The 26,141-nt window shown below is 42.3% G+C and overlaps 2 protein-coding genes across 3 annotated transcripts; one reads left to right on the forward strand and one right to left on the reverse strand.

The window, feature by feature from the left end:
- Positions 1-7,135: 7,135 nt before the first annotated feature.
- On the reverse strand, positions 7,136-8,654 carry LOC308394138 (uncharacterized protein). Its single transcript, XM_080878311.1, has 5 exons — positions 8,569-8,654; positions 8,388-8,429; positions 8,188-8,310; positions 8,072-8,106; positions 7,136-7,993 (listed from the first exon to the last, which is right to left on the reverse strand). The coding sequence occupies exons 1-5, from the start codon at positions 8,597-8,599 to the stop codon at positions 7,667-7,669; spliced, it is 558 nt and encodes a 185-aa protein (XP_080734437.1). The 5' UTR covers positions 8,600-8,654; the 3' UTR covers positions 7,136-7,666.
- A 4,075-nt stretch (positions 8,655-12,729) lies between these two features.
- LOC308394569 (splicing factor U2AF 35 kDa subunit-like) lies at positions 12,730-25,407 on the forward strand. Of its 2 annotated transcripts, XM_080878944.1 has the most exons (8): positions 12,730-12,824; positions 15,008-15,095; positions 16,760-16,826; positions 21,891-21,940; positions 22,473-22,571; positions 22,670-22,803; positions 24,948-25,040; positions 25,129-25,407. In XM_080878944.1, exons 1-8 carry the CDS (start codon positions 12,781-12,783, stop codon positions 25,235-25,237), a joined length of 684 nt encoding a protein of 227 aa, XP_080735070.1. In that variant the 5' UTR covers positions 12,730-12,780; the 3' UTR covers positions 25,238-25,407. The 2 variants fall into 2 exon arrangements, with proteins under 2 accessions (XP_080735070.1, XP_080735071.1); XM_080878945.1 differs by lacking the exons at positions 12,730-12,824; positions 15,008-15,095 and adding an exon at positions 21,145-21,211 and having other exon boundaries at positions 16,769-16,826.
- Positions 25,408-26,141: the final 734 nt, after the last annotated feature.

Below are 26,141 nucleotides of genomic sequence, written 5' to 3' on the forward strand. Positions count from 1 at the left end.
GGCTTATCTCGCTTTGCATCCCGTGGAGACTGTCACGTATGAGCAGTTTGTTCAGGATTTTCACCACCCCCTGCGCTCGGACGAGGCCGCGCGGCAACTGCACGGGCTCCGCCAAGGGGGCCGGTCGGTGGCGGAGTTTTCTATTGATTTCCGGGTTAAAGCCGCGGAGACGGGGTGGGGTGAGGACGCGTTGCGCGGGGCTTTCGTCATTGGATTGGACGATCGCATGAAGGATGAGCTCGCCACTCGTGACGAACCGGAGAGTTTCGAGGCTCTAGTTAATCTGGCTATTCGTATCGATAATCGCCTTCGCGAGCGTGAGAGGGAGAGGGGTGGCCGGGTCTGTGCTGGAAGTGCTGAGCGCGCCGCGGTGCGCACAATATTCCGTCCTCCTCCTCCCGGTCCGGCCCGCGCACGGTCTCCTCCGGCGTCTGCCGCTGAGGAGCCTATGCAGTTGGGTCGTACACGGCTGACGCTGGAGGAGCGTCGGAGGCGGTTTGAGGGACGGTTGTGTTTGTATTGTGGCCAGTCGGGCCATTTTGTGTCCACCTGCCCGTTGCGGTCAAAAGGCGGTGCCCACCAGTAACTGTGGGGGTACTGGTGGGTGGCACTTCCTCTCTTTCCCAAATTCCCCGCATGCAACTTCCTGCTGTCGTTAATGCCGCGTCTGGCGCTTTCTCTACTAACGCGCTTTTGGATTCTGGCGCTGAGCAGAATTTTATTGACGGCGGTCTCACGAGGCGCCTCGGGATTAAGACTATACCCTTGCGGGTTCCCGTCTCTGTTGTGGCTCTCACCGGTCAGTTGCTGCCCTCCGTCACTCATGAGACTGAACCGGTTTCGTTGATTCTTTCTGGTAATCATCGTGAGGTTCTTCGTTTTTTTGTTTTTTCCTCCCCGGAGTCTCCCATCGTTTTAGGTTATCCGTGGTTCGAGCGTCATAATCCTCATATCAATTGGTCCTCCCGTCGCATTGAGAGTTGGAGTAGCCACTGCTTGTCTCACTGTTTACAGTCTGCTCTTCCGCCTTCGCCTGTCTGCTCGTCTAAGCTGGCGCCCGAGGAGGTGGATCTTTCGTCTGTACCTGAACAATATCATGATCTGGGGGCGGTTTTCAGTAAACGCTGTGCGCTCTCGCTTCCCCCCCATCGCCCTTATGATTGTGGCATTGAACTGTTACCTGGAGCTCCTTTGCCCACCAGCCGGCTGTATAACCTCTCTGGTCCAGAGAAGGCAGCCATGGAGAGGTATATTACGGAGTCACTGGAGGCGGGCCTGATTCGTCCATCGTCTTCGCCGTTGGCGGCGGGTTTTTTCTTTGTGGATAAGAAGGATGGATCTCTCCGACCCTGCATTGATTTTTGGGGTCTTAATGACATTACTGTGAAGAACTAATATCCTCTTCCCCTGATCTCTTCTGCTTTTGAACCTTTACAGGACGCGGTCATTTTTACGAAGCTGGACCTTCGCAATGCGTACCATCTGGTGCGCATGCGCCAGGGAGATGAGTGGAAGTCGGCCTTTAACACTCACCGTGGTCATTACGAATACTTGGTAATGCCTTTTGGTCTGACGAATGCGCCGGCAGTGTTTCAGGCGTTGATTAATGATGTGCTTCGGGACTTTTTGAATCGGTGTGTGTTCGTTTATTTGGATGACATCCTTGTTTTTTCGCGGTCGTTTGAGGACCATGTTCAGCAGGTGCGCAGCGTTTTGCAGCGCCTCCTGGAAAACAAACTTTTTGTGAAAGCGGAGAAGTGTGAGTTTCATGCTCATTCTGTGTCGTTCCTGGGCTATGTCTTTGCTAAGGGGCGGGTGGGGCCGGATCCTGGCAAAATCAGGGCGATTGCTGATTGGCCGACTCCTTCCTCGCGCAAACACCTGCAGAGGTTTTTGGGGTTTGCTAATTTTTATCGCCGATTTATTAAGAACTTCAGTCAGATCACCCTTCCGCTCACCCGGCTTACGTCCTCGGCTCGAGTTTTCTGTTGGTCTCCTGAGGCCGAGCAGGCGTTTGCTCGGTTGAAGGAGTTGTTTTGTTCCGCGCCCGTTCTCGCCCACCCGGATGGTGCCAGACAGTTTATGGTGGAGGTGGATGCTTCTGATGTGGGTGCGGGGGCGGTGTTGTCGCAGCGCTCGTCCGATGATGGCCGTCTCCATCCGTGCGCATTTTTTTCGCGGCGGTTTTCTCCGGCTGAGCGGAACTATGACGTGGGTAATCGTGAGCTGCTGGCGGTTAAGCTGGCTTTGGAGGAGTGGCGTCACTGGTTGGAGGGGGCGGAACAGCCGTTTGTGGTTTGGACGGACCATAGGAACCTCTCTTATATTCGGAGTGCGAAGCGGCTTAACTCCAGGCAGGCCAGGTGGCAGCTGTTTTTTTTTTTAGCCGGTTCCATTTTACGATCTCGTTTCGCCCAGGTTCTCGCAATGTTAAGCCGGACGCTTTGTCCCGTCAGTTTTCCCCCGCGTCTGAGTCTACGGGGGTGGTTCCGATCATCCCCTCGTCTTGCGTGGTGGGGGCCGTGACATGGGAGATCGAGAGCTTGGTGCCCCAGGCACAGCGGCAGGATCCGGACCCGGGTTCGGGCCCGCAGGGTAAACTGTTTGTTCCGGCGGCCGTGCGCGCGCGTGTCTTGCACTGGGTGCACACGTCTCGTTTTGCTTGTCATCCTGGCGTGCGTCGTACGGTTTCCCTGCTACGGCGCTCCTTTTGGTGGCCCGCTTTGGCGAGGGATGCCCGCGAGTATGTGCTGGCCTGTGACACTTGTGCGCGCAATAAGAGCCGTCACCTGGCCCCTCCCGGGTTGCTGCATCCCCTGCCTGTCCCTGGTCGACCTTGGTCGCATATTGCAGTTGACTTTGTTACCGGGTTGCCGCGTTCCGCTGGTCACTCGGTGATCCTCACCATTGTGGACAGGTTCTCCAAGGCGGCGCATTTTGTCCCTCTGTCTAAACTTCCTTCTGCCCTGGAGACTGCTCGCGTGCTCGTGGATCATGTTTTTCGGTTACATGGACTTCCTTTGGACATTGTGTCGGACCGGGGGCCTCAGTTTGTTTCTCGGGTGTGGAAGGCTTTTTGTACCGCGTTAGGAGTGGGGGTGAGCCTTTCCTCGGGCTATCACCCACAGTCTAATGGACAGACTGAAAGGGCCAATCAGCAGCTGGAGTCCGCCTTGCGCTGTGTGGCCTCCTCTGACCCCGCTTGCTTGGATTGAGTATGCTTATAACTCGCTCACCTCGGCAGCTACGGGGTTTTCTCCGTTTGAGGTCTGTCTGGGATATCAGCCGCCGTTGTTTCCTTCTCAGGAGGCGGAGATTGCGGTTCCGGCCGTGCGGGATCATCTACGTCGCAGTCGGAGGATTTGGCGCCGGACCAAGGCGGCGCTGCTCCGGACCGTGTCTCAGACTCGCCGGGCTGCTGATCGGAGGAGAACGCCTGCGCCTCAATACACCGTGGGCCAACAGGTTTGGCTGTCCTCTGCGAATGTTCCTTTGAAGTGCGTGGCCAGGAAGCTTGCCCCTCGCTTCCTGGGTCCTTTCACCATCCAACGCATCATCAATCCTGTTTCTGTGAGGCTGCAATTACCGGCTTCTATGAGGATTCATCCTACGTTCCATGTTTCTCAACTGCAGCCAGTCTCTCACAGCCCGCTGTGCCCACCCGTGGAACCTCCTCCGCCCGCCCGGGTGGTGGACGGGGGTCCTGTCTATTCAGTCCGGCGGCTGCTGGATGTGCGCCGTCGTGGCCGAGGTTTCCAGTTTCTGGTGGACTGGGAGGGGTATGGCCCGGAGGAGCGCTCCTGGGTCTCGAGGGCCTTCATTGTGGACCCAGCGCTTATTGTGGATTTTTACAGGAGGCATCCTGACAAGCCTGGAGGACCGCCGGATGGCGTTCCTTGAGGGGGGGATACTGTTAGGAGGTGGTGGGTAGGTGTACTGTTGTTGTTTGGGTTTTGTTTTCCTTTTGGTTATAGGTAGGCGAGGCGGGGCTTGATGGCATTCCAACACACCTGCGACGCATCGGACGTCATCAGTGAGCGCTTTTAGGGAGCAGAGTCACGGACGTCTGGTGTCGGAGTATTATCGCTGTCACAAGTGGTAACGAGTTAGCACAGGCTGCATCTGTTGATTTTACACTGTGGAGCTGTATGTTTTAAAGGATCCACGTTTCGCCTACTTTTCTTTGTCTTAGCCTGTTCCATCGCCTGCCCGCCTACCTAGGATTTTGTGTTGGCTATTCTGGATCCGCGACGGAGTGCTACGTACCATCAGGCGGCAATCACCGCAGCGGCTGTGGTTTGGGGTGGTCAAGTAAGCTCTCCAACTCACTTGTGTTTAACGTTCGGCTATCAACGGTATGCCATAAACCCTGTTTTGTTCCCTGTTGTCAGGTAGCTCCGGTGCGTCTGCTACCTACCTGTATGCTTCGGCTCCATCTCATCGCCTCGGTGTTTTCCTGCTGGCACATTTTTATTTATCACTGTATATAGCCCTTTCCCTTGTAAATATTCCCCCTTACTCGTGTATATAAAAACTTGCATCACAAACTATTCTGCGTCCGTGTGTGTTTCTGCCACGTAATCCATCTGTGTAATCCAGCTAACCTAACAGAGTAATGTTTCATGGCAGACATTTAAGGAACCAGCTGTGAACTTGTGTAAAAACTGTATGTGCTCTGCATGTGACAGTGCATGATATGTGGTTGACTTTACTTCCTGCTTCTGATTAGGAGTGTCTTCGGATGCATACCAGAGTTACCAGAGTACCAGAGTTTATGGTTTGAAGGCAGAAACACTCAGTCTATATATACCACTTGAAACTTTGGGTATTAATCAGATTAAAACAAAAGCGTAGATTTTTTAAATTCATTTCTTTACAGGAAAAACAGGATGAGAATGAATCATTATAATCTTTTTTTTAAATCTAACAGATATGGAGAAAATATTATAGTTTTTACTTGCACAAAATGATTAATATTACATTTCTATTCCCAAAAGAATCACAATAAGTACAATAGCTCATTAGTCATTCATGTAGTCAGAAAGTCAGTGGATAGCTGATATGATACAGACAGATAACCATTACTGTTATCATAGGTAAGTTTCTCAAGAGTTAATTCAAGTCATGGATGTGCAACAGAAGAACATCACAGTGAGTGCATGACAAAAAACAAACAAACATTCAAATCAATACACACAATCATAAAAATCTCCAAAAATTTGTTTTGTACTACGACTTAACCTGACTACAGCTTCTGTGACACCTCTGTCTTAGAGGACAGTTTACTCATGTGTCATGCACACAAATACAGTGACAATAATCCTCAGAACAATGATCATCTCTCTCTCCCTGAGTTTGCTATACCTGTATATGGCTCTTAACCCACATCCCTGCAGAAGTTGTACATCTTTACAGATCTGGTCACAAATCTACATTTTTAGTATTTTAAAATGATGCATTAATATCCCAGCGCAGATATATTTTCAACAATTTTTACTGTAACACAAAAACAGTGGGAACCTAATTTTAGTAGCATGTTAATAAATATTTGGTAAACTAATGAGGAATAATGGCAGGATGATCGTGTATATAGAATTGAACTAAAATTCACTACAATGTGCACATTCCTGCTAATGAACTGACATGCTAACAGGAACAGTGCTGTTGTTTTACATCATTCTGACACAGCACTGGAGCTGCAGCACACAGGAGCAGTGTTGGTCAAGTTACTTGAAAAATGTAATCAGTAACTAATTACGGATTACTTCCCCAAAAAAGTAATCCCGTTACTTTACTGATTACTTATTTTCAAAAGTAATTAATTACTTAGTTACTTAGTTACTTTTAAAAAACACGATTTACAACCTGAATAGGTGATAAAGTATGGAAAGCAATAGATCTTTCAGTCCAATTCTACTTTTTCTGCATAATCCATCATACAAAATGTAATCAAATGGAAAAGTCTCTTTTTAAAAACTTGGTTTATTAGTTTTAACCTTTTAACTTTATGCATCAAGCAAAACTTTAATTATATGCAACATTCTCTGACTGGAAGAAATTTGTTTAACATTTAAACCTATTTTCTACACATTCCAGCACATAAAATAAAATATATTTTTGTTTACACTCACTCCTTCAAATAGATGCAAGTAAAACACGGCAGAAAATAAATAAAATCAAAGACTTGCGGTCCTGTTGCTATATTTTCACCTGTATAGCAGGAGTGGCGTAGGCGGAGGTTTGCCCTGGTGCAGGTGTGCCGCAGGCGGTCAGTTGAAGAATCCGTGAGTTTCTCTGTGAGTTTCCCATTATGTCGTAGCGCACTCGGTGCTTGCTTAGAAGTTTGGGGGGGGGGGGTGTTTCGCTGTAAAAAGAAGTTTTGTTCCCACACACAACGGACACTAATATTTTTGTCACTTTTTATGGAATCAAACTCAAAATAAGGTCAGTACTTCCACGCTTTAAACGCTGCACGCTCATACTCTCTCCTGCACTCAATATATTATCCATTGTTGATCTGCACACAGCTGTTTTCACGAATGTTGCACTCGCTTACGTCACTGTCATGAGACATTCTCGCAAAAAAATCACGGTTTTAGTAACGCAGTAACGCAGCGTTCCTACGGGAAAGTAACGGTGATCTAATTACCGTTTTTGCAATAGTAATCCCTTACGTAAAGTAAGGGATTACTATTGCCAAAAAGTACCTGAAAAAAGTAATCGATTACAGTAACGCGTTACAAGTAACAAGTAACGCGTTACTGCCCATCTCTGCACAGGAGTAACCTACAGAAATAAGTAATGCTGACTGATATTACCAGCTAGTTTGGTATTATTTTCAAGCCTTTACTTTTTGACATGCTGCTATGTTATTCCTGGTGTAAACTTGGACATTTTAACTACAAGGATTGACTTTTGTAGTCAACCTCAAGTGGACATTTGAGGAACTGCAGTTTTTGGCACCTCTGTCATTTTTCAGCCCTGGAGATGACTGCTTATGATGCCACATGACACAAAATGCTTCTATTAAGCACCATTTGAGGCAACAGCTTTGGTGTTAGAATCCCTAACAGCTTTAAATCTAAACACAATGTGATGTGTGTGCTCAGACCATACTCTTTGCAGTTTGCTTGGCACAGGTTGTATTTTATGGTTGATTGACGTTGTAGGTGTAATTTGCTAGGTACACTGGGTGGTATTGTCTGTGCTGAGACATTGTGCCCATATATATCAAACATGCTCTAACACAGCTCTTGTTAGTGTACCCATTGTAAGTGACATGACATCTGGTGAAGAATCTCAGCATAACTCTGCTAAATCCCAAACTGAGCAGAGGCATAATCAGCGAGAGTAAAAACACTTATGAAAGCTTGTAGGCTTTTAAATATTGACCAAAATGTGAGGGTGCTGATTCTGCTATTTAAATTATTAACAAGTCTTCAGGATCTCAGGTAAACAAGGTGTGATGGTCTGTGCGGTATAACTCAAAGATCAAAGAGCAGTTTTTACAGAAGTGATGAGTTGTGTTTTTGGTATCCACACTCTTTACTTCGAGTCTCTGCATTCCCTTCTAACTGTCCTTCAGGTCTCCTCTGGTGGAGTTACACCAGCTTCAGATATTCATCAGTTGTCCTCTAGTGTGATTTAGTCAAGCAGTTCTTAGTCTTTATGCCAAACGGATGGCTGCGTACTCTGAGGTCTCTTCCACCTCCATCCGTGGCCGATTAACCCGCTGAGGCAGCTCGTGGTTAAGAGCAGCATACACAACAGAGCCGCTCTCCTCCTCCACGGTGTTCCTCTGTCTCTCTCTGCCCACATGACTCGGCCCATAAGCCTGCTCATTATCTCTTGATAATCTAAACTCATTGGGCTGCCTTGGTGGAGTTTTCCTCTTGGTAGATCTCCGAGATGGTGCAGCATAGGGGCTTCCTCTCTGTGAGGGCTCCAAGCTGGGTTGAGGAAGAGGTCGCTCCACCATGGGGATCTGCATGTACTGGAAACATCCAAAAATGTTCGAGTTAAAATTATTGATGGAAAAAATGTGATAAGCTTGAAATATTTTATATCTTACCTGATTTTCAGCTTGACTGTCTTTCTTTGGCTTCCCTGCAGGATGGACAGTTTACATGTTTAGTATTCAGTACATCTGGTGATGTTTTATTTTGAAAAGGCGAGAGAACAGCTCACCTTTACAGCCTCGCATTGATATGACAGATATGATTATGACTATGATGACGAATGTGGCGATCCCAGCAGCAGAGTACACGTACGGCAACAAGGTTTCTGTATTGTCAGGAGCAGTCGTGCTGACTGCAAGAAAAACAGGTTTCAGTCAGTTTGGATTCAATAAAGCTACAACAACACACATTATATAAAACCTTTCTTACCTGTGAGATTATTCTGTGTAATAGTGGTAATTTCAGCATGATCTGTAAAAAAAAAAAACAACAGAGAAGCTGTCTGAGGTCTGAACAACACAAAAATATCATGAGATTCAGAAAAAGTCCACTGTTCAGTGTGAGTGAAGGTTTCTTAGAGAATTATAATTGGTGAAAAATCCACACTCACCATAGACATTGACAGTGATGGCATGACCCATACTCCCTCCACCTTGACACTGATACTGACCAGAGTCATGTCTGAGAATGTTCTGGAAGATCAAATAGAAGATCCATACTGATTTGTTTAAAGGTTTCAAATCTGTTTTAATGTGACTGTCACCGCTGACATTGACGGGGACAATAGCTTCCTCAACTTTATACCAGGTGACTGTTGTTGGTGAATCATTGCAAAAAAATACTGGGCAATTAATCCAAAGTTGTTGTCCAGCTGATGCATTATAAACTGTGTTGCGACGTACTCTAATTTCTGTAGAACAGTCAGAGTCACCTGCAGAAGAGAAATTATACCAAACACATAAAGAAGAACAATTAGAAATTAAGAAATGTTTGATGTTAATTTTAATTTAATTGAGAACATAAAGCAATATATTACACAAGAGACTGATCAAAGGTGTTTAGACAATACATTTATATAAAGACTGTTTAATTGAAGACTAATAAATATATAAACATATCCATCATATTGCAACAATAAGATCAAAGAAGTAAACATGAGGTATGACAAACAGTAAGAATGAAAAAAAAAAAGATTAAAAAGAAAAATCACTCAGTGACATTTATTTGATAATGAGTGGAAAAGTAATTTGCATGAACTCCAGCAGTTCAGCAAACTGTGAGTGAACCCGTCCTAACACAAAGGGAAACCTAAAGCCACGTGTATTAATTTAATGTATACCTTTTACTGTCAGATATTCCACTGCTCTTAAATACTGAGCTCACAGTCTCACTACAAGATCCACCAGCATGTGTCCCGGAGCTGTTTATCATATGACAGAAAAACTGGAAGTTTAAACTTCTGAGTTTTCAGGACAGCACCTATCATAACTGTCCTGTAGAAAACCTTTAAGAGATGATTTTGCTTTTCAAGTTTTACCAAAGAATATTATGTTAAGAGGGAGAATTTGAACCCAGAAGCTTCAGAGCAGTTTAAGAATGCCTGTGAATTTTTTTGAATTAATTATTAGACATTTTTACCAAGACAAGAATTTGATAATAATAGTTATGCTTTAAGTGAAGTCCATATAAACCTGTAATTGCAATTTATAAAAACATTACTTTTAGCTGCTGTTGTCCCACAGTGTTTCTGTCGTTTAACATTCACCATAAAAAAATCTTTTAGCAGGCGTGTGTTTAGGCAGAGTCCAGCATTATGGCAGACAAATATTTAGGTCCCACCTTCATGATTACTATTAATATTAGCACTGACAACTGTATCACCTTTAGACCACATTTAAAGACACCTTGTAGTAGACCAGAGTGACTATAGCAAGTAATCTGTAGAAAAAGGTGTTTTAATAAGCATTACTGTGAGGGGATATTTAGATTGTCAATTTTTTTAAATATGTGATTAAGACCATTGATACTTTTTAAACATTTTTTGAAACAGAAATTTTACAGGGATGTGAGGCTTCATTGGGCCCAGACGAGTATTGCATCATCGCAACAGGTGACCATGTCTGTGTTATCATTGTTTCTCCTCTTGTGTAAATACACAACATACTGTAGTAAATACTACAGTATGTTTGTGATCATTGTCATGAGGGAAAATCCCTCTCTGAGCAATATTCTTGTGAACAGGAGTCTCTTAGTATTTTTATAAGAAATACTGCCACGTAAACAAATGTATTTAATTATCTACACCACACCCTTTATTCTTACGAAGCCTGATATCTGCCCATTCTGACGCCTCACACTGTGCGGTGTCTGTAGCGGGCCTGACCAGATCCACGTAAAACACAACAGATTTAATCTGAGCCACAGAAATATTTTGATTTCATTTAACTAAAGATTTTGAAGCCATTCATCAGCATTCTTTTTATCAGCGTTGGGCGAAGCTATTTTGTGTTTTATGAGCAGTTTATTTGTCACTTCATGTCTCGCCCACTCCAGTCTTTTTGTTGTGTGTCTTTCTGTTTGTCTAGACCATTGTTGACCTTTGGTTTTGGACAACATTGCTCTTCCTACTCCATTAAAACCACTGCTGTACATCTTGTGTCCTCTCTAGGAAGTTGCACAGTTTCATTTCTTACTTGTGTGGTCAATTCCTTTTGACACAGACCCACAAACACAGCCTCTCCCAGTCCACACAGTCTTTTTAACCTTATTCATAACTAAAAATTACAGCAGCTCTATTATGTCTGATTCACTGATGTTATACTTTTTGCTTCCTAATTTTCAACTGTGTTTCTTTTTAATGACGGCACACACAAGATTAAATACCTGACACTTCACTTTTAATATTTTAGTTATATTAAAGGAGTGCGCTCATTTGCGTATGTCACTATACTGGCTGTGAATAAAGTCACGTGCATCTTACGTTTCCCATGAGAAATTAAAAACAGGAAATTACACGGAGCTAGTATCTCCCCTGATCCAAACCATCACACACATAAAAAAGCACAAGGAACATAAAGTAGGCGATTAATTGAGCTCTGAGAATTTCTTTTTAATATATATGATCTTTTCCTCCTGTGCAAATTATTTCCATCAAGCTCCCACACGTAAGAAACCCTGCTGCTCTGGGAGAACAGAAGCAAAAGTTTTAGCATCTGAAACAGAAAGCTCTGCAGATGTTTAAAGGCAGGCTGTGCCATTTATGGCAGAATCTGCCTTCGATATCTGATACCACTGATAGTTTGAGTTTGAGATTTTGAGATCTAACTGAATTCTGCCTCTGATCTTTTTTTAAAGCTGCACGACTGGCAGCCACTTTTCACTCAAAAGTTATATCATATGTGGATGTGGCACTTTCCGGGTCACAACCTTTAAAAATATCAGGCCAACAGCTTTTATCAGATCATTTCCAGTACGATCGCAAACACTTTACTTCTCAGCCTGACTGCCTGAGAAGAGAAGAAAGCAAATATTCCACAAATACTGAGACGGCACAACACGATCTGTACAAAAACATCAACTTACTCTGAGCATTTAAGGTGAGGAGCAGCCCAACCAAGATGGACACATGGAGGATGGTCCAGCATCGATTAGCCCTCATGATGCTGAGAAAAGCTCCCGTCATTGTCCAGTAACAGCCAGCCCAAGGCAGTAATGTTCCTCCAAGCGCATTATTATGTGATAAACCCAAAAGAGAAACACTGATATGAAACTTGCTCCTTCCTCTTTCTGCTCACTCCTTTCCCCTTATCTCTGTCTCTCTCCCACCCTCTGTGTGATTGAAGCTGGGGTGTGTACACCAGTGGGTGGTCTTGCTTCTGCAAATCTTGCAAGTCAAATTCAGTGAAATATCTCAAAAACAGGGGGTTCCCACATGAGCCCTCTCTCGCGCACACTTTTCATTTCAGAGTCTTGTTTCGCTCTGTGAACCTGTGCACCTTCATCATCACTTCTGGGTAGAGTGTGTGGTTTACCTTCTTTAAGCTGACTTCCTTTCCCCTCTCCTTTCCTTTTAAGTTGCCGTCTGCCTCTCCTGCAAACTTGTGCGACCTTGTGCAGAGCACTGTGGTTTGAGCGGAGGGTGTACATTGCTCTGAAGAGGAGATGGGGACTTTGTGGCTTTAATGCCCACTCTGTTGACATGTGTGTGTGGTTGCTGTTTTGGTAAGACCATCAACCCGTGGACCCCTTATCTGTCAGTCAATCACCTTCAGTTGGGTTTTAATGGAGTCCTCTGGGAGGTTTCTGAAGATATAAATCACCCCAAAGATGTCAGGGTTGCTTTTTTATCTTTTGAATAGAAATATACTGTGGTTGGGAGCTTCACCTATACTTAAAAGTACACTGAGCTTTTTTTCTTTTGCCCATATCTCTCAGCTTTGGCCACCAGCATGTGGAAAAGTAGCTATCCACTTAAAAAAAATAATCTGGCTGTTTTATAAGTAAAAGTATAATTCTAATAGCCTACTTTGTAATGCTGCGTCCCAACTGGAAATAAATTTGCTTAATTTTTTCCAATTCTATATCTGGAAACTAGTCCTCATTTTGGTGGGGAATAACGTAAAACTACTTAATCAAAGGGGAATTTTCATGCTATTCGAGAAAATTAAAAAAATGGCACAGCGCTGTTCACCCGAGGAGGGAACTAATTTCTGAAACAACAGCGCTGTCAGCCGGCGGTACGGCTAAGTACAGGATGAAAACCATACGCAAGCGCCCACTCTTTACGTAATGACGTAACGAGGACGTTTCCGACGACCCGAAAATGGCGGAGTACCTGGCATCCATTTTCGGTACAGAGAAAGACAAGTAAGTTTTGAACAGTTTTCAGTCAGTTTTAAATATTATTCGTTCTTAAATTCGTATAAGATATCGCTTTTATGTAAAGTGTACTTGCAGTGGTTCTATTTTGCCGGCGGTGGGGCTTATTTTGTACCCACAGCTCAGCTGCATGTCCCAGTCAAGCTAACCTTAGCAGGAGGAAGCTAACGTTAAGCTAACGCTTTGAATGAAACTCATGCCCTGGCTACTTTGCAGCCTTTGCGTGCTGTTAGTTTGCGCCAAAACATTCAGTTGTTTTAAATGTTTCCAGTTTGTGCGTGCACAACTGGAGTGTATGTTAAGTGTATGTTAAAGAAATTTTCAAAGAGAAGAAGAAACCGCTAACGCGTGGCCCGCTCAGTTAAGAAGCTGATTAGCAGAGTACCTGTCTGGCTTGTATTGTTCCGCCCCACCGGTGGAGTGCAGCAGAAAGCATCTTCCACTATGTGCCTGCTGAAGTCTTAAAAGTAGCTTTAAGTTAGCTATACGTTTATGTACTGATGTGATGATTTCCACAAGTAGGATCTTTGGTTTCGTACGGGTGAAACACAACAGTGGTTGAGATACCCAAGCAGAGCCAGAAACGTACATCCATTTGTACTGTGCGTATTAAGAGGCTAGAATCAATGTAATTTAATTCCCGGACAAACTTTGATCAAGTATCGCGTTAATGAAAGATCAGTAAGTAGGCCAGCCGTAGCTGTAATGTTCACACGGTCTACTATGCGACTGATGTCTTTCAGTACTAGTAGTGAGCCCCGCAGTGCTTCATTGCTTCAGTCTTATATGAAAAAGACGTGACTTGGTGGTAATGATGGTGAAAAAAAGTTGTTCCTATACACCAAACAAATGAGTAACATGTATTTATTGTTCTTCTTACACATTCATTGTATAAGACAAAGTAATCCGTTACAGGTACTATTAGTGTTGCTGTTTGATGATCTCTTATTTACAGGAATGCGTGACTTGTCCCAAATAATTAAAAAACAACAACTGAAAATTGTTTAGAAAACTGTATTTACAAACAACAATGTACACATATTGTAGATGCTGGTTTTGACATAAGCTGCTACACATAATATATATATAATTTCAACAGATTTATGGGTCATAAAGTATAATTCCCAAATTCATTATAGTTGTTGATAACCCTGGTAACCTAAGCAGTTTATATAGTAAGTTTAGTCCATATTGCATCATTATATTAAGATTATCATTTGTATACAATCAACCAATTTCACAGAGAGCTATGAGTTGATTAAAATGCTTTTTAATAGTTAAAAGAAATGCAAAATATATGTTTTGGAAGTTTTTTGGTACCTTTTTTTTCTTCCCACATCTTTTCGAGTATGTATTAAATGTAAAACGCATAACACCTCTGCACCTGGTGTCTGCACTACTCTGACATTTCACATGTCCTAAATGAAGCAGACACAGACTTTCGTTTCCTGACTGGGTTTTGCCCTGACTTCCTCTGGGAGTGGATGAAGTTCCAACTTCTTGTATAACTATGACTCCCAAGGACCTGACGGTCATGGCCCTGATACTTTTGGATTTCATTCTGTAATGCACCCCTCCCTCCCATTTTAGACAGGCTATGTAAATCTGGTCTTTCTGTTTTGCAAGGAAGCGTCTGTGTTTTGTGGACTTAGCCAGACGTCAGGCCTGGTCTGGCAGCGACAGCACCTGCAGGACTAGAGCATCTACAACAAGTTATCGGGTTGTGAAGCGTAGTTAGTCTCATTTTCTAACTTTGTTGGCTTTATGGTCTTTAAAACCAGCCTCAGATGTTAACAAACCTTCAACCAAACCTTTGTATTTATCACAGTCATTTCATTCGTTATCTTACCAGTCGGAGTGTGCAGCATTGTGCTGTTTCTGTGCAGTGTTATGGGTGTGGTTGTGTTACTGTAGTGCAGCTACTGTTATTGTATGTTGCATCTGTAATAAAACAGTTATTGTCTATTGCTTATAAAGGTTATATCTCTACGCTCCGTATTAGGTTTTGTCTATAAACGGTTTAAGACCCATCACTGATGGTTCAGAACAAACAGGGTAGTTGCATTCTGCTTTTTCATTAGTTCTGTTAATATGTCAACATTCGTACACCTTAGCAACACCCAAGGTCAGATTCTAAATATGTGTGATAATGATTTTTCTTCTTTTTTCAGGGTCAATTGTTCCTTCTACTTTAAAATTGGAGCTTGCAGACATGGAGACCGCTGTTCGAGATTGCACAACAAACCAACCTTCAGCCAGGTGGGTATCCCAGCAAAGTACCTTTTTAAATTGATGACTTTATTGCATGAGGTCGACCACGAACCCTCAGCCCTGCAGTACACTGATAACCCAGTGTACCTCCTGACCCACTTAGGCTATGTTCACACTGCAGGCGAAAGCGCATCAAATCTGACTTTTTTGACCCTATGCGACCCATATCCGATCATGGTGTGACAGTGTTAACAGCACAAATCCGATATTTTCAAATCCGATCTGGGTCACTTTTGTATGTAGTACTGAATCCGATACATATCTGATGTTTTAGAAAGCGACTGCTGTTTGAATGGTCATGTCGCATTAAATCCGTCTTTTACGTCACTGACACAAGACAGACACCAATTATCAGTGCCCGAGAAGACATCGTGAACGCTTCCTGGCCATCCAGTGAAACTGCTGGGAAGACAACGTTGGAGAAACGTGAACATTTTATTTGTACTGTATAATCTGCAGATTCTGACAGACAACTATACTTTGAAGCACTGCTCCTCTCTAAAACAGCAATAAGGATAATTATCAGGCCATATGTAAATAACAAAATAACTTTATAACTTAAAGCAAAACTGGGAAACGTAAAGTCTGAAACAAGTGTTTATATTAAGGGCCATCAGTCGAACAACACTGTTTGGTCTGGGTCTAAACAGAGCGTGTTGTGTGTGACGTCTTCTTTTGCGCATGTAGGCCGCTTTGAGTGTTCACACTAGAGCGCGTTTGCTGTCACATTTTATTTGTAGTGTGAATAGCAGACAAAAAAAACGGATTTGATCAAAAAATCGGAATTGAACATTAAGACCTGCAGTTTGCCCTCTTGACTTAATGAGTTGCATGCCGTGGCCCTGAAGGATTTAGACACAAGAGCATAAAATTGCTCATATGCGCTCAAAGTCTTTGTGGTTTTAAAGTTATGTTAGGTTTGCATGGTGTGTGTAAAAAGTGAGGGTTTTTCTTGGCTCAAAATGAGCCTTTAGAAGTGGCTACGCTCATAAGCACAATTGGTCTGCATGCATAAAGCAATGAGTCTGTTACCCTAAAAAGTGTCTGTGAATTTTCCTGTTAAATGTATCCCATGCGTGAGTATATTTGATCTCTTTTACAAGAGAACTTGTCCTGGTTCTAGTGATTTTCATTCTGTGGGTGGGTGTAAATGTGAGAAAAGTGTTCTGGTCATTGTCCTGTTCATGTTATTCCAAACTCATGTGCTTTGTTTGTCTTTGCCTTAATGTGTCACTGACTTCTTGTTGATCATTTTCAGTGTGGGGGTTTTTTTTTTTTCATTTGTTTTTTTTTTTTGTGTGTGTGGTATTCAGTAACCTGTGTTTTGAAATTGGGAAAAAGTTGGTGCTTTATGTTATGTGAAGTATGTGAAGTTGCGTGAGGTAGGTTAACTGAGGTTACTGTGAGTGTGGGCTAAAATGTAGAGAGTGGGGAAGACATGGCAAACTTGCCGCAAACACACGGCCAGCCTACATTCCAGTGTAGTTTTACATTGACCCTAATATGTCACACTTATCACATTTCTTTTTCTTTTAAATGTGCTAAAGCATGATATTACTGACAGGCTCAAACTGAAGTCTTTGTTACCAGAAAAGGTTGAAAACCTGACACTCCTGGCTCACCAGATGCACTTTTTCTTGTTTTCTCCACAGACCATCTTGATTCAGAACATCTACCGCAATCCTCAGAACAGTGCGCAGACAGCCGACGCTTCTCGCTGTAAGTGAAACTTTCATCAGCAACGTTTTCTTGCTCTGTTTCCTAAAAGCACTGGTCCAATATAAAAGCACATCCAAGGGACTGCTTCAGCCTTCTTCACTGGAGAACTTGTTCGGACCCCATTATCTCCCACGAACCCCAACACAGTTGATGTGTAATATCTAACCCTGTGGTTCCCAAACTAGGAAGGCACAGTTATGAGAGTAATGGTCCAGCAGTGCTGAATAAAATGACACATGGGTCTCTGAAGCAAAGCGTGGACAGTACAACTGCCAAAAAGACCACAAAATATACTGAGGCATATCTCAGTCTCTGCTTCACCACAGTGTGTAATGAAAATGGACCACTGTGTCGTATAATGCTATGCCTCTTTTCCACTAGCACCTGCTGAACTTGGTTTCAGCTGTTTTACATTAAAACTGAGGACCACCTTAACATAGACATAGACATCGACATCGTTTTAGTAACGCGGCTCGAAACTCCCATGACGTTGTTTGCACGTGACACAAAGCAAACCTCGAGCTCCCTACGGATTCTGTCATCAGCCATCTCAAACACAACAACGTCTGCCACTTAAAAAAAAAAAAAAGTACCTCCTAACAGGCACTACCACCTAATGGAAAACCATAAAAATATAGTCGAGTAAATTATTCCACATTAAAAAATAAATAAACATGGTTATACTCAAAATAATGTGCAGTATATTAAAATGGGTTTCAACAGGGAGAATAACAAAAGTCTGCACTTTGTTGTTCAGTCAAAACAAGTTCAAACTTTTTAAATTACGTAGGCAGTTTTTAAATTGCTGCCTTGGTGGAGGTTTGTGCTTCCTGAGTACTTGTTGCTTCTTATTTGTTATTTTTCTTTAGGTTCACATGCTTAAATTGTATTTCTGTATTGATCACTAAAAAGCTGTTTGGAGTTTGTGAGAAAAAAGTGTGTATAAGATTGCATGTGAGGGGTGGCCTTGAAAAATGTTTTTATCTACTGATGGAGGCCCTGCAGAAAAAGTTTGGGAACCACTCGCCTAATACAAACAAACAAAAAAGCATGAACACCTGCTTCTGATGCCTCTGCTTTCACGTAACTCAGAATGCAGTAAACAACCGTCTGACCAGTGACACTAAAGCAAACAGTGCTTACAAACTGTGCTGATTATGGAAGAAATGAGATCAGTAAATATGTCGAGCCCAGTCTGGCAGAGCTGAAGCAGACCCTCTCATGCAGGTAGGTTGGTAATGGAGTCATAGGCTGCCTGTGGATTGAGAATTAGCTTGTCTATTTGTCTTTGGGCTCTGTGTTCAAACTACACATCCAGCTAGCTTTGACAGGCCTGTATTTGGTTTAATGTTGATAGACTGTCTTTTAATACACAGCTACTCTGTACTTGATAAATTAAAAAAACAAATAGAAATTTGTAGTACTTGAAGTGGAGCTATTATGCTTTTTCTTATAGTCTGTTATATATGTACTTTTAAATGTTGTCCAAAGTTTCAGATAATGTGAACGTGTGAGCATATGGACAAGTAGTGCCTGTGTGCCTTCAGACTACTCTGAATGCTCAGATTCTGAGAGTTTTTTTTATACTCTTGGTTCTGTATGATGTCATAGAGAGATGGGTATAGAAACGCCTCCCACCTGCTGCTCTCGTTATGAGAGGAAGCTGATCAGAACAGTTTGCTTAAAGAGAGGGCTACAGGAGCCAAATCAGATAGATGTAGAAAGATGGTGAAATGGGCTTTTGTGCCAAAGCATGAATCACGCAGAACTACCCTAGTAGGAACCAAAAATTAAAAATTTGGAGCTTCAAGTGAGCATAATGGGTACTTGTGGTTAGAGCTGGGCGATAGAATGATAACGATATGTATCGCGATATAACTTTTACTCGATAGAGAAATTAAGCTATCGCGATAGACCTCGCCGCTCTTGTCCTCTTAAAAAAAAATAAATAAAAAAAAAAAAGGTCAGCCAATCTAAATTAAGTAGCGCAGAGCCGAACCAATCACAGCCGCAGCGTCACGTCGCGTGACTTGTTACGTACAGCACAAGTGCCAAGCCGCACGTGTGTTTGTTTGGGAAGCAGCCAGCGGGTAATGGAGCCAGCGCGTAATGGAGGAAGTGGAGAGTGTGCCGACTAGAAAAATCAACCGAGCGTGACCGAAGAGAAAACAGATGATGGTTCCAACGCCAGAGAGATTGTCGAACGGAAGAGCCATAGAAGTTCCGTAGTGTGAAGGTACTTCGGCTATTTCAAGTCTGACAAAAAACAGAGTAGCGTGCACTGTAAATTGTGCCGAAAGCAAGTCTGGAAATACAATAAACTGGTGCATGCGTCACACTGTGCGCCACGTTATTGTTTCGGTGAAATGAATTTCTACAATACTGTTAATTCTACTCTCTGCAGTGTTTAAATGCTTACATATACACACAGTTACTGTCCGTCCACACATACGACTCGGTTCTGCTTCTATGCCCCAGCTTTGTTTACTTTTTCCCACCGAGGCTTCTAGACTTCTGATTGGCCAACATTTCTGCACGGTTAGGAATCTAGCGCCACCTGCTGCTTTGGCATGTTCATAGCAGCGTTTTCCTTCATTTCTGCCTTTATGTGTGGACGGGATTCTTTTTTAAAACGAAAACGGAAAATCTCCGTTTTCAAAAATACCCGTGTACGTGTGGACGTAGCCTCAGTCTCTGACTGGAAGCGCTAATTCGTCATTCGGCTTTTGTCAGACTAAAGTAACTGTTAAAACAGTTTGAAAAGCTAAGCTATACAACAAGGAGAGATTGAGAATTTCCTTTTAGTTCTCAGTTTATTTGATATTGACAAAAGTTAGTCAGTTTTGTCTGTTCTTCTGTAAAACAAACTAAGATTTATTTTTAGAATTAATATTTTGTTTCTAAGTGGAATTGACAATTTAGTAGTCTGTTTCGTTTGTTCTGTTTTGAAACTTAAACGCTTTAGCGGCTGCCTTTTGTGTAGTTTGCAATATTTGCCTTTATTTATCTGAAAAAGTCTCATGTTCCTTAAGTACATCTACCCTGTTGAACTTATTATGGGAAATAAATATTTAAATAAAAACAAGCTGCTGATTATTTCACATTTTACTTGTGAGCAACAGCACATTTAAATCTTACAAATATAGTTATTTGGCTTATATCGTGATAGATATCGTTATCGCCTGAAATGAAAAAAACATATCGTGATATGAAAAAATCTCATATCGCCCAGCTTTACTTGTGGTGGATTTAGAAGTAGAATGGGAGGCAGAGCCTTCAGCTTCCAGTTTGGAATCGTGTGACAGACAGTATCTCTACTTTCCTTTTTGATAAGTCATTTGGTTAGGGCTGGATCAGGTGACCCTGAATCCTTCCTGAGTTATACTGCAATAGGTCTAGGCTGCTGGGGGATTCCCATGATGCATTGAGTATTTCTTCTTCTTCTTTTTTCACTCCCTATGTGTTTATACACCTCTGCATTTAATTATTAGTTATTATTAATCTCTGGCTCTCTTCCACAGCGTGTCTTTGTCCCGTCTTCACTCGCTCATCCCCAACCGGTTGCAGCAGATTGCCGCCCCTCCCTGAGCCTGGTTCTGCCGGAGGTTTCTTCCTGTTAAAAGGGAGTTTTTCCTTCCCACTGTCGCCAAAGTGCTTGCTCATAGGGGGTCGTATGATTGTTGGGGTTATTTTCTGTTTTTTTTATTGTAGGGTCTTCACCTTACAATATAAAGCACTTTGAAGCAATCTGTTGTAATGATTGGGGGCTATATAAATAAAATTTAATTTTAATAATAGATCCACTTCAAAGAAAAATCCAAGTGAGGCTATAAATGTTTTAAAGAACAAGTTCAGATTATCCATTATTTTGAGGTGAATCTTTAATGAATGAATGAATCTTTAAGCAGAGTTTTCATCTAATGAATCAACTCAGAAACACTTTAAGAGACTAAACAGGTGTGATTGATGATCTGTTACCTCCAAAATTAAACTTTGAGTCAAGCAGTGTTCTTTTAGACCTTTATTAATATTACAGCCTTTTCATGATGAGCTAAAATATTCAAAAGCTACATTATACAGCGTGATTGTGCAGTCTTGCCTTCTTGTACCACAGATCTGCTATATTAAGGGGAAAAACAGCGGAGTGGTCTATTTTTTATTTTTTTATTTATTTTTTTGAGATTGTGCAAACGGGTGTAACCATCACATGATCAGCAGGAGCAATTTCACAACAGAAATTATCTAATAACATTGTTTTCCTCCCCAGCTCTGTATTCGGTTGGATTTATATCACAGCAGTTTACGTTTTGTATTTCAGACCATTTCCCTCTTGAACATTTACCTTCATAACCTTGAAAACTGCCCAGTCTGCTGATGCTTACACTGTAAGTTCTCCCTTCATCCGCAGGACCCTCCAGCACTGACTGCACTTAATTCATTATACCACACCTCCCCACATCAAATTTGGTCAAGTATAGAATTGTGTCCTCTGTACACACACACACACACACAGAGTTTTTGGGCCTCATGCTGTTTTGCATGTTTTCCAGGCCTAAACTCCAATTAGCCCAGTCAGTGTCATGCACTGATGTGCAAAGAGCAGCTTTTCTTTCACTTCCTTCATTTTCAAGATGTGATTAAACCAAAAAGCTATAATTAAAGTACTGTTTCTGGGTTTTCTACACTTAATGTTTTCATACTGAGTGCACAGTGATTGCTTCTGCATTACTGAAGCTGGCTTCTACTAGTGATGCCCCCGACTTAGTCAGGGGTTTGTCATTAAAATGCATATTTAATGTTAGGATCCCTGTGTACTCAGTGAACAGTTCTGTAAAGGTGGCAAAACACTGCAAGAAAAGTCATTTTAAAGTAAATCCACCAACCTGGAGAAGACTAAAGGGTTTTCTTGTTAAAGACAGTTTGTGTAGCATCTCCTTCAGAATCTTTACTTTATATTATTAACAGGGTTTAGCAAGATTTGATGTTGCTTAACATGGTCTGAGTTTTTAACCACCAGTGTCTGTCTAGCTTTGACATGACTGTCCCTTTTTGGGCGTTTTTTAGGTGCCGTCAGCGATGTGGAAATGCAGGAGCACTACGATGAGTTCTTTGAGGTGAGTGAACTTTTGTTTCTCCTTTGTGTCCCACGTGTGGCACTGTTGGACGTCATGAATGTGTTATCTGCATATTTCAGCCAAAAAGAGCAACTGGGGCAAGGTGTTATTGACAGTGTATTCATGAAGCAAGGATCTTTTATTGGTTTAGAGGGGCTGGTATTTGGCTAACTAATAACCCAATAAAAACTGATTGTGAGTTTATCATGTTCATAGGTTTTGAATATGAGATTTAAAAACAGTTTTTATAATATGTGTTGTAGAGATGATTGTTTGTAAAGGTTAATAATCCTTCTTAGTTGTTATATAACTTATTACTCACTGATTAAAAGCCACTCAGCATGACTCCACAATAATAACATTACTTACTACTACATATTATTTACTACACAGTTTTTACATTACCGCCGCTTTGTACTTTGGTTAGTTTGTGTGGTAGGTTTTCCTGGTTATAAGAGGTGCAATATAAGAATAGAACTGGTTTGACAGGTTTCGATTGTGCCCCCCCCCCCCCCCCCAATATCCAACACAGGAGGTGTTCACAGAGATGGAGGAGAAGTATGGAGAAGTGGAGGAGATGAACGTCTGTGATAACTTAGGCGACCACCTCGTCGGCAATGTCTATGTTAAGGTCTGTTTTAGGATCTTGGTTTATTTAAACGGGGTTGAATTGTTATGATGAGCTTAAACCAGTAATTTCCTAAGTATGTGTGTGTCTTTTGGGTGTAGTTTCGTCACGAGGAGGATGCAGAGAAAGCCGTTATGGACCTTAACAACCGCTGGTTCAATGGCCAGCCCATCCACGCAGAACTCTCCCCAGTCACTGACTTCAGGGAAGCCTGCTGCCGTCAGTATGAAATGGGGTGAGTATTGTGAGAAAACGTGTTAGTGTTTAATGAAAGCATTTTACTGTATTTAATTAACCAGCTGACTAATAGACTATAGCAGCGGTCTCCAACCTTTTTAGCGCCACGGACCGGTTTATGCCCGACAATATTTTCACGGACTGGCCTTTACAACAAAATAAAATTAGTACCGGTACCGAAAGAAAGAAAATGTATTCATAACACATGTGAAAAGACCCAGGAAAACCAAGTAAACGATAACAAAATAACGCTCAAAACCGATAAAAACCCTGAACATTTCACACCTGAGCCTCAACTCTCGCGGCCCGGTACCAAACGACTCACGGACCGGTACCGGTCCGAGGCCCCGGGGTTGGGGACCGCTGGACTATAGGAAGGGAAAAAAAAGTTTTTTATCTAGAGCCAAACCACAACAACAGTTGCCCCAAGATGCTTCATATTGTAAGATAAAAACCCTATGATAATACAAGAAAACCTCTACAATTGGACAACCTCTATGAGTAAGCATTTGGTGAACGTGGGAGGGAAAACTCCCTTTTAACAGGAAGAAACCTCTGGCAGAACTGGAGGGGCGGGGCTGTAGTGAGTAAAAAAAGGAGTAGAGGTTAAACTTTCTTAAAACAAATACTGCATGTGCATTTAAGAGAATTTTGTCACTTTGTACTATGTGTAACATCGTATGCTCACAGTGTCACATTAGTTTGCTGTTAATGCTGGCACTATCGGCCTCTTTAATGCTTGAAAGGTTATATACAGGGGTGCACATAAGTGGTCTGCAGGTGCGCTGTCAAAATAAAAAACGCGCACTAGATAAGAAGTTGTCCACTAGAGTGGGATTTTCACGGCATATTCTGCACCACATCGCTGTGCGTTCATCATTTGTTTGAAGCCAGCTCACCTCCTGCAACCACTTTTCCAAGAATACGCACTCCTTTTGCGCTTTGGACTCCTGACATTTCTTTGGAGGTGGAGGAACACCAAAGTAATTGCTTAAAGGAGCCTGCTTCTTTGACTTCTTTAAGAGTTCTAAACAAATCTGTCCTCCTCCAGAAAATCTTATGTACGCAAACGCGTGTTGCAACTTCTTAGCTGGTGTGCGTCTTGTTTTATTTTGAAGGCGCATATACAAATACAGGCCAGGCCATTTACTTAGACAGTCTACAAGATAATGTAGACAGTGTCATCCTGCCGCTGATGGATAGATGACAGAGCCTCACTGTTCACCCTGGAGCCAATGCTTGTCTACCAATCAAGGATGCTAGCCTCAGGATGCAGCACTCGAAGCAACTGTAATGGGCCTGTCTCCCTGAGTGTAAAACAATCACATTTAACTAAAAGGACAGCATCAGCTGACACGATGATGGCACAGAGCAAAGGAGAAGCGTGCACATGTAGTTACACTCTGTCCTTGGTCAGTGATAGGGTCTTTGCGATCTTTTCCTTTACAAGTCCCTCTGTGATTTTTTTTTTTTTTTTTTTTTTTCCATTGGATCAACGGGGTTGTTTGCTCTCCCTCAACTCTGGAGGCAGATAAAGATTAGGTGTTCTGCTTGGTGGGTTGGCAGGGCTCCTCAGAATGTGCGACTATGAGCCAACTTTTCCTCGTGGCACAGATCTACAAAATGCAAGGCCAGCAACGTTAACCCTTCACATCCTGTTTTCCTGTGTTACATACTGCCAAGCTAAGTCACATTGTTTCACACTCTAAACCGGTGACTGTTATTCATGCATTTATTACATCACATCTGGCTTTATCGTTCACTTGTTTATGCAGAAACTCTAGAATGGCGTACTCTCACATCACACAGTTGCTGATCCAGCTCCCTGATGAATCCAGGGTCCATTTTAAGATTCTGGGTTTGACTTCTAGAGCTTTTCATAGGCAAACATCAGCTTACATGAGCAAACTTTTAGATCCCTGAGTTCATGTGATCAGAGCCTGCTGGCTGAGTGTCTTGGGAACTCATCTTCTTTACGAAAACTAAAGGAGACAGTTTTGGGCTTCTGGAACACTCTCCTTCTGAGAGATCTGTGACTGGAACTTGATAATTTATATTCTGGTGTTTTGTTTGAAGCACTTTGTGATGTTTATGTAGAAAGGTGCAATAGAAATCAAACTTCACACACTTGCTTACTTACAGAGAGTGCACCCGAGGTGGCTTCTGCAACTTCATGCATCTGAAACCAATATCAAGGGAACTGAGGAGGGAGCTGTACGGCCGCCGCAGGAAAAGGTCCTGTAAAGCCCGAGAGCAAGACAACTGCTTTTGTGTATGGCTTTTAAATTTGAAAATAAATATCTTTTGCTCTCTTCTTTACCAGACACCGCTCACGCTCGCGCTCCCGGGAACGACGTTCCCGCTCCAGGGATCGACGGCGGGACCGCGAGAGGCGGAGGTCGAGGGATCGAGAACGCTCCGGAAGATTCTGAAAGTAGACGAGATGGACCCACCAAAATTCTCCCCCTAAAGCCCAACAGTGATGACAGTTATTTTGTTTTTTGTTTTTTTGTGAATTGTTGGAAGTGTTCTTTCTCTTATTCCCTTTTTTTTAAGACAAGCTTGTGCCGCTTTCTCAATAAAAAACAGATTTGTAACTGCATCTGCACCGCTTTTCTTCAAGACTCAATCCTATTCTAGGAAGGATTTTATTATGATTTATTATTACTCTGCTATATTTTTATACCAAAGCTGCTAACCAGAGACTAATTTTAAAGCTCCTTCGTAGTCTGTCAGACTGTAAACTTTCCTTCACACAGTCACTAACAGCGGACAACTGTTGCTGCATTTTTTTTCTGGTAAATGGCTGATGCAATGCTAACTAATCAGCCTGTTCTTTTACTAGTTCCCTTTTTTGACACTTCGCTTAAATTTGATGTGATAAATATTCTGGTAGTTTAAGAAGGGGAAAAAAACCCCCTCTAAATTAAGTAAGAAAAAATTATCTCCAGATAGATCTCAAATCTAAACTTATTTTGTCATAGTATTGATTGAGCAATTAAGATGGTGGGTTAAGATCCACTTAAGATGGTTTAAGTTTAATGTGCATAGTCTGGAGTTATAAAGATACAAATACTACAATAAAGTACAAATACATCAAACTTCTATGCAAATACAGTACATGTGTTGTACTTTTAAATGCTGCTTGGGAGTTGAAAAGTATTTTATTTGTATTTTTTTAAGAGAATTTATAAGTCTAGTTACGTTGTCAAAAAAATAGATTATTAAACCCTTGCTTACTTGAATTCAAATGTTAGCGAAAAAAAGACGTTCATGAGAAGCTTTCAAGTTGTTACACGCGGTGTCTACGTGCGCGGGGGTGTGTTTGGTCAGTAA

The sequence above is a fragment of the Rhamphochromis sp. 'chilingali' genome (genome assembly GCF_963969265.1).
Source record: "Rhamphochromis sp. 'chilingali' genome assembly, chromosome: 3".
Lineage (NCBI taxonomy): Eukaryota > Metazoa > Chordata > Actinopteri > Cichliformes > Cichlidae > Rhamphochromis > Rhamphochromis sp. 'chilingali'.

Excerpts from the sequence above, each read along its gene's own strand:
- LOC308394138 (XM_080878311.1), bottom strand. The coding sequence starts at position 8,599 with ATGGGTCATGCCATCACTGTCAATGTCTATG. Across the intron at positions 8,430-8,568 it reads CATCACTGTCAATGTCTATG|ATCATGCTGAAATTACCACT; the intron begins GTGAGTGTGGAT and ends TTTTTTTTACAG. Across the intron at positions 8,311-8,387 it reads TACACAGAATAATCTCACAG|TCAGCACGACTGCTCCTGAC; the intron begins GTAAGAAAGGTT and ends TTTTTCTTGCAG.
- LOC308394569 (XM_080878944.1), top strand. The coding sequence starts at position 12,781 with ATGGCGGAGTACCTGGCATCCATTTTCGGTACAGAGAAAGACAA. Across the intron at positions 16,827-21,890 it reads GACAGCCGACGCTTCTCGCT|GTGCCGTCAGCGATGTGGAA; the intron begins GTAAGTGAAACT and ends GGCGTTTTTTAG. Across the intron at positions 21,941-22,472 it reads ACTACGATGAGTTCTTTGAG|GAGGTGTTCACAGAGATGGA; the intron begins GTGAGTGAACTT and ends TATCCAACACAG.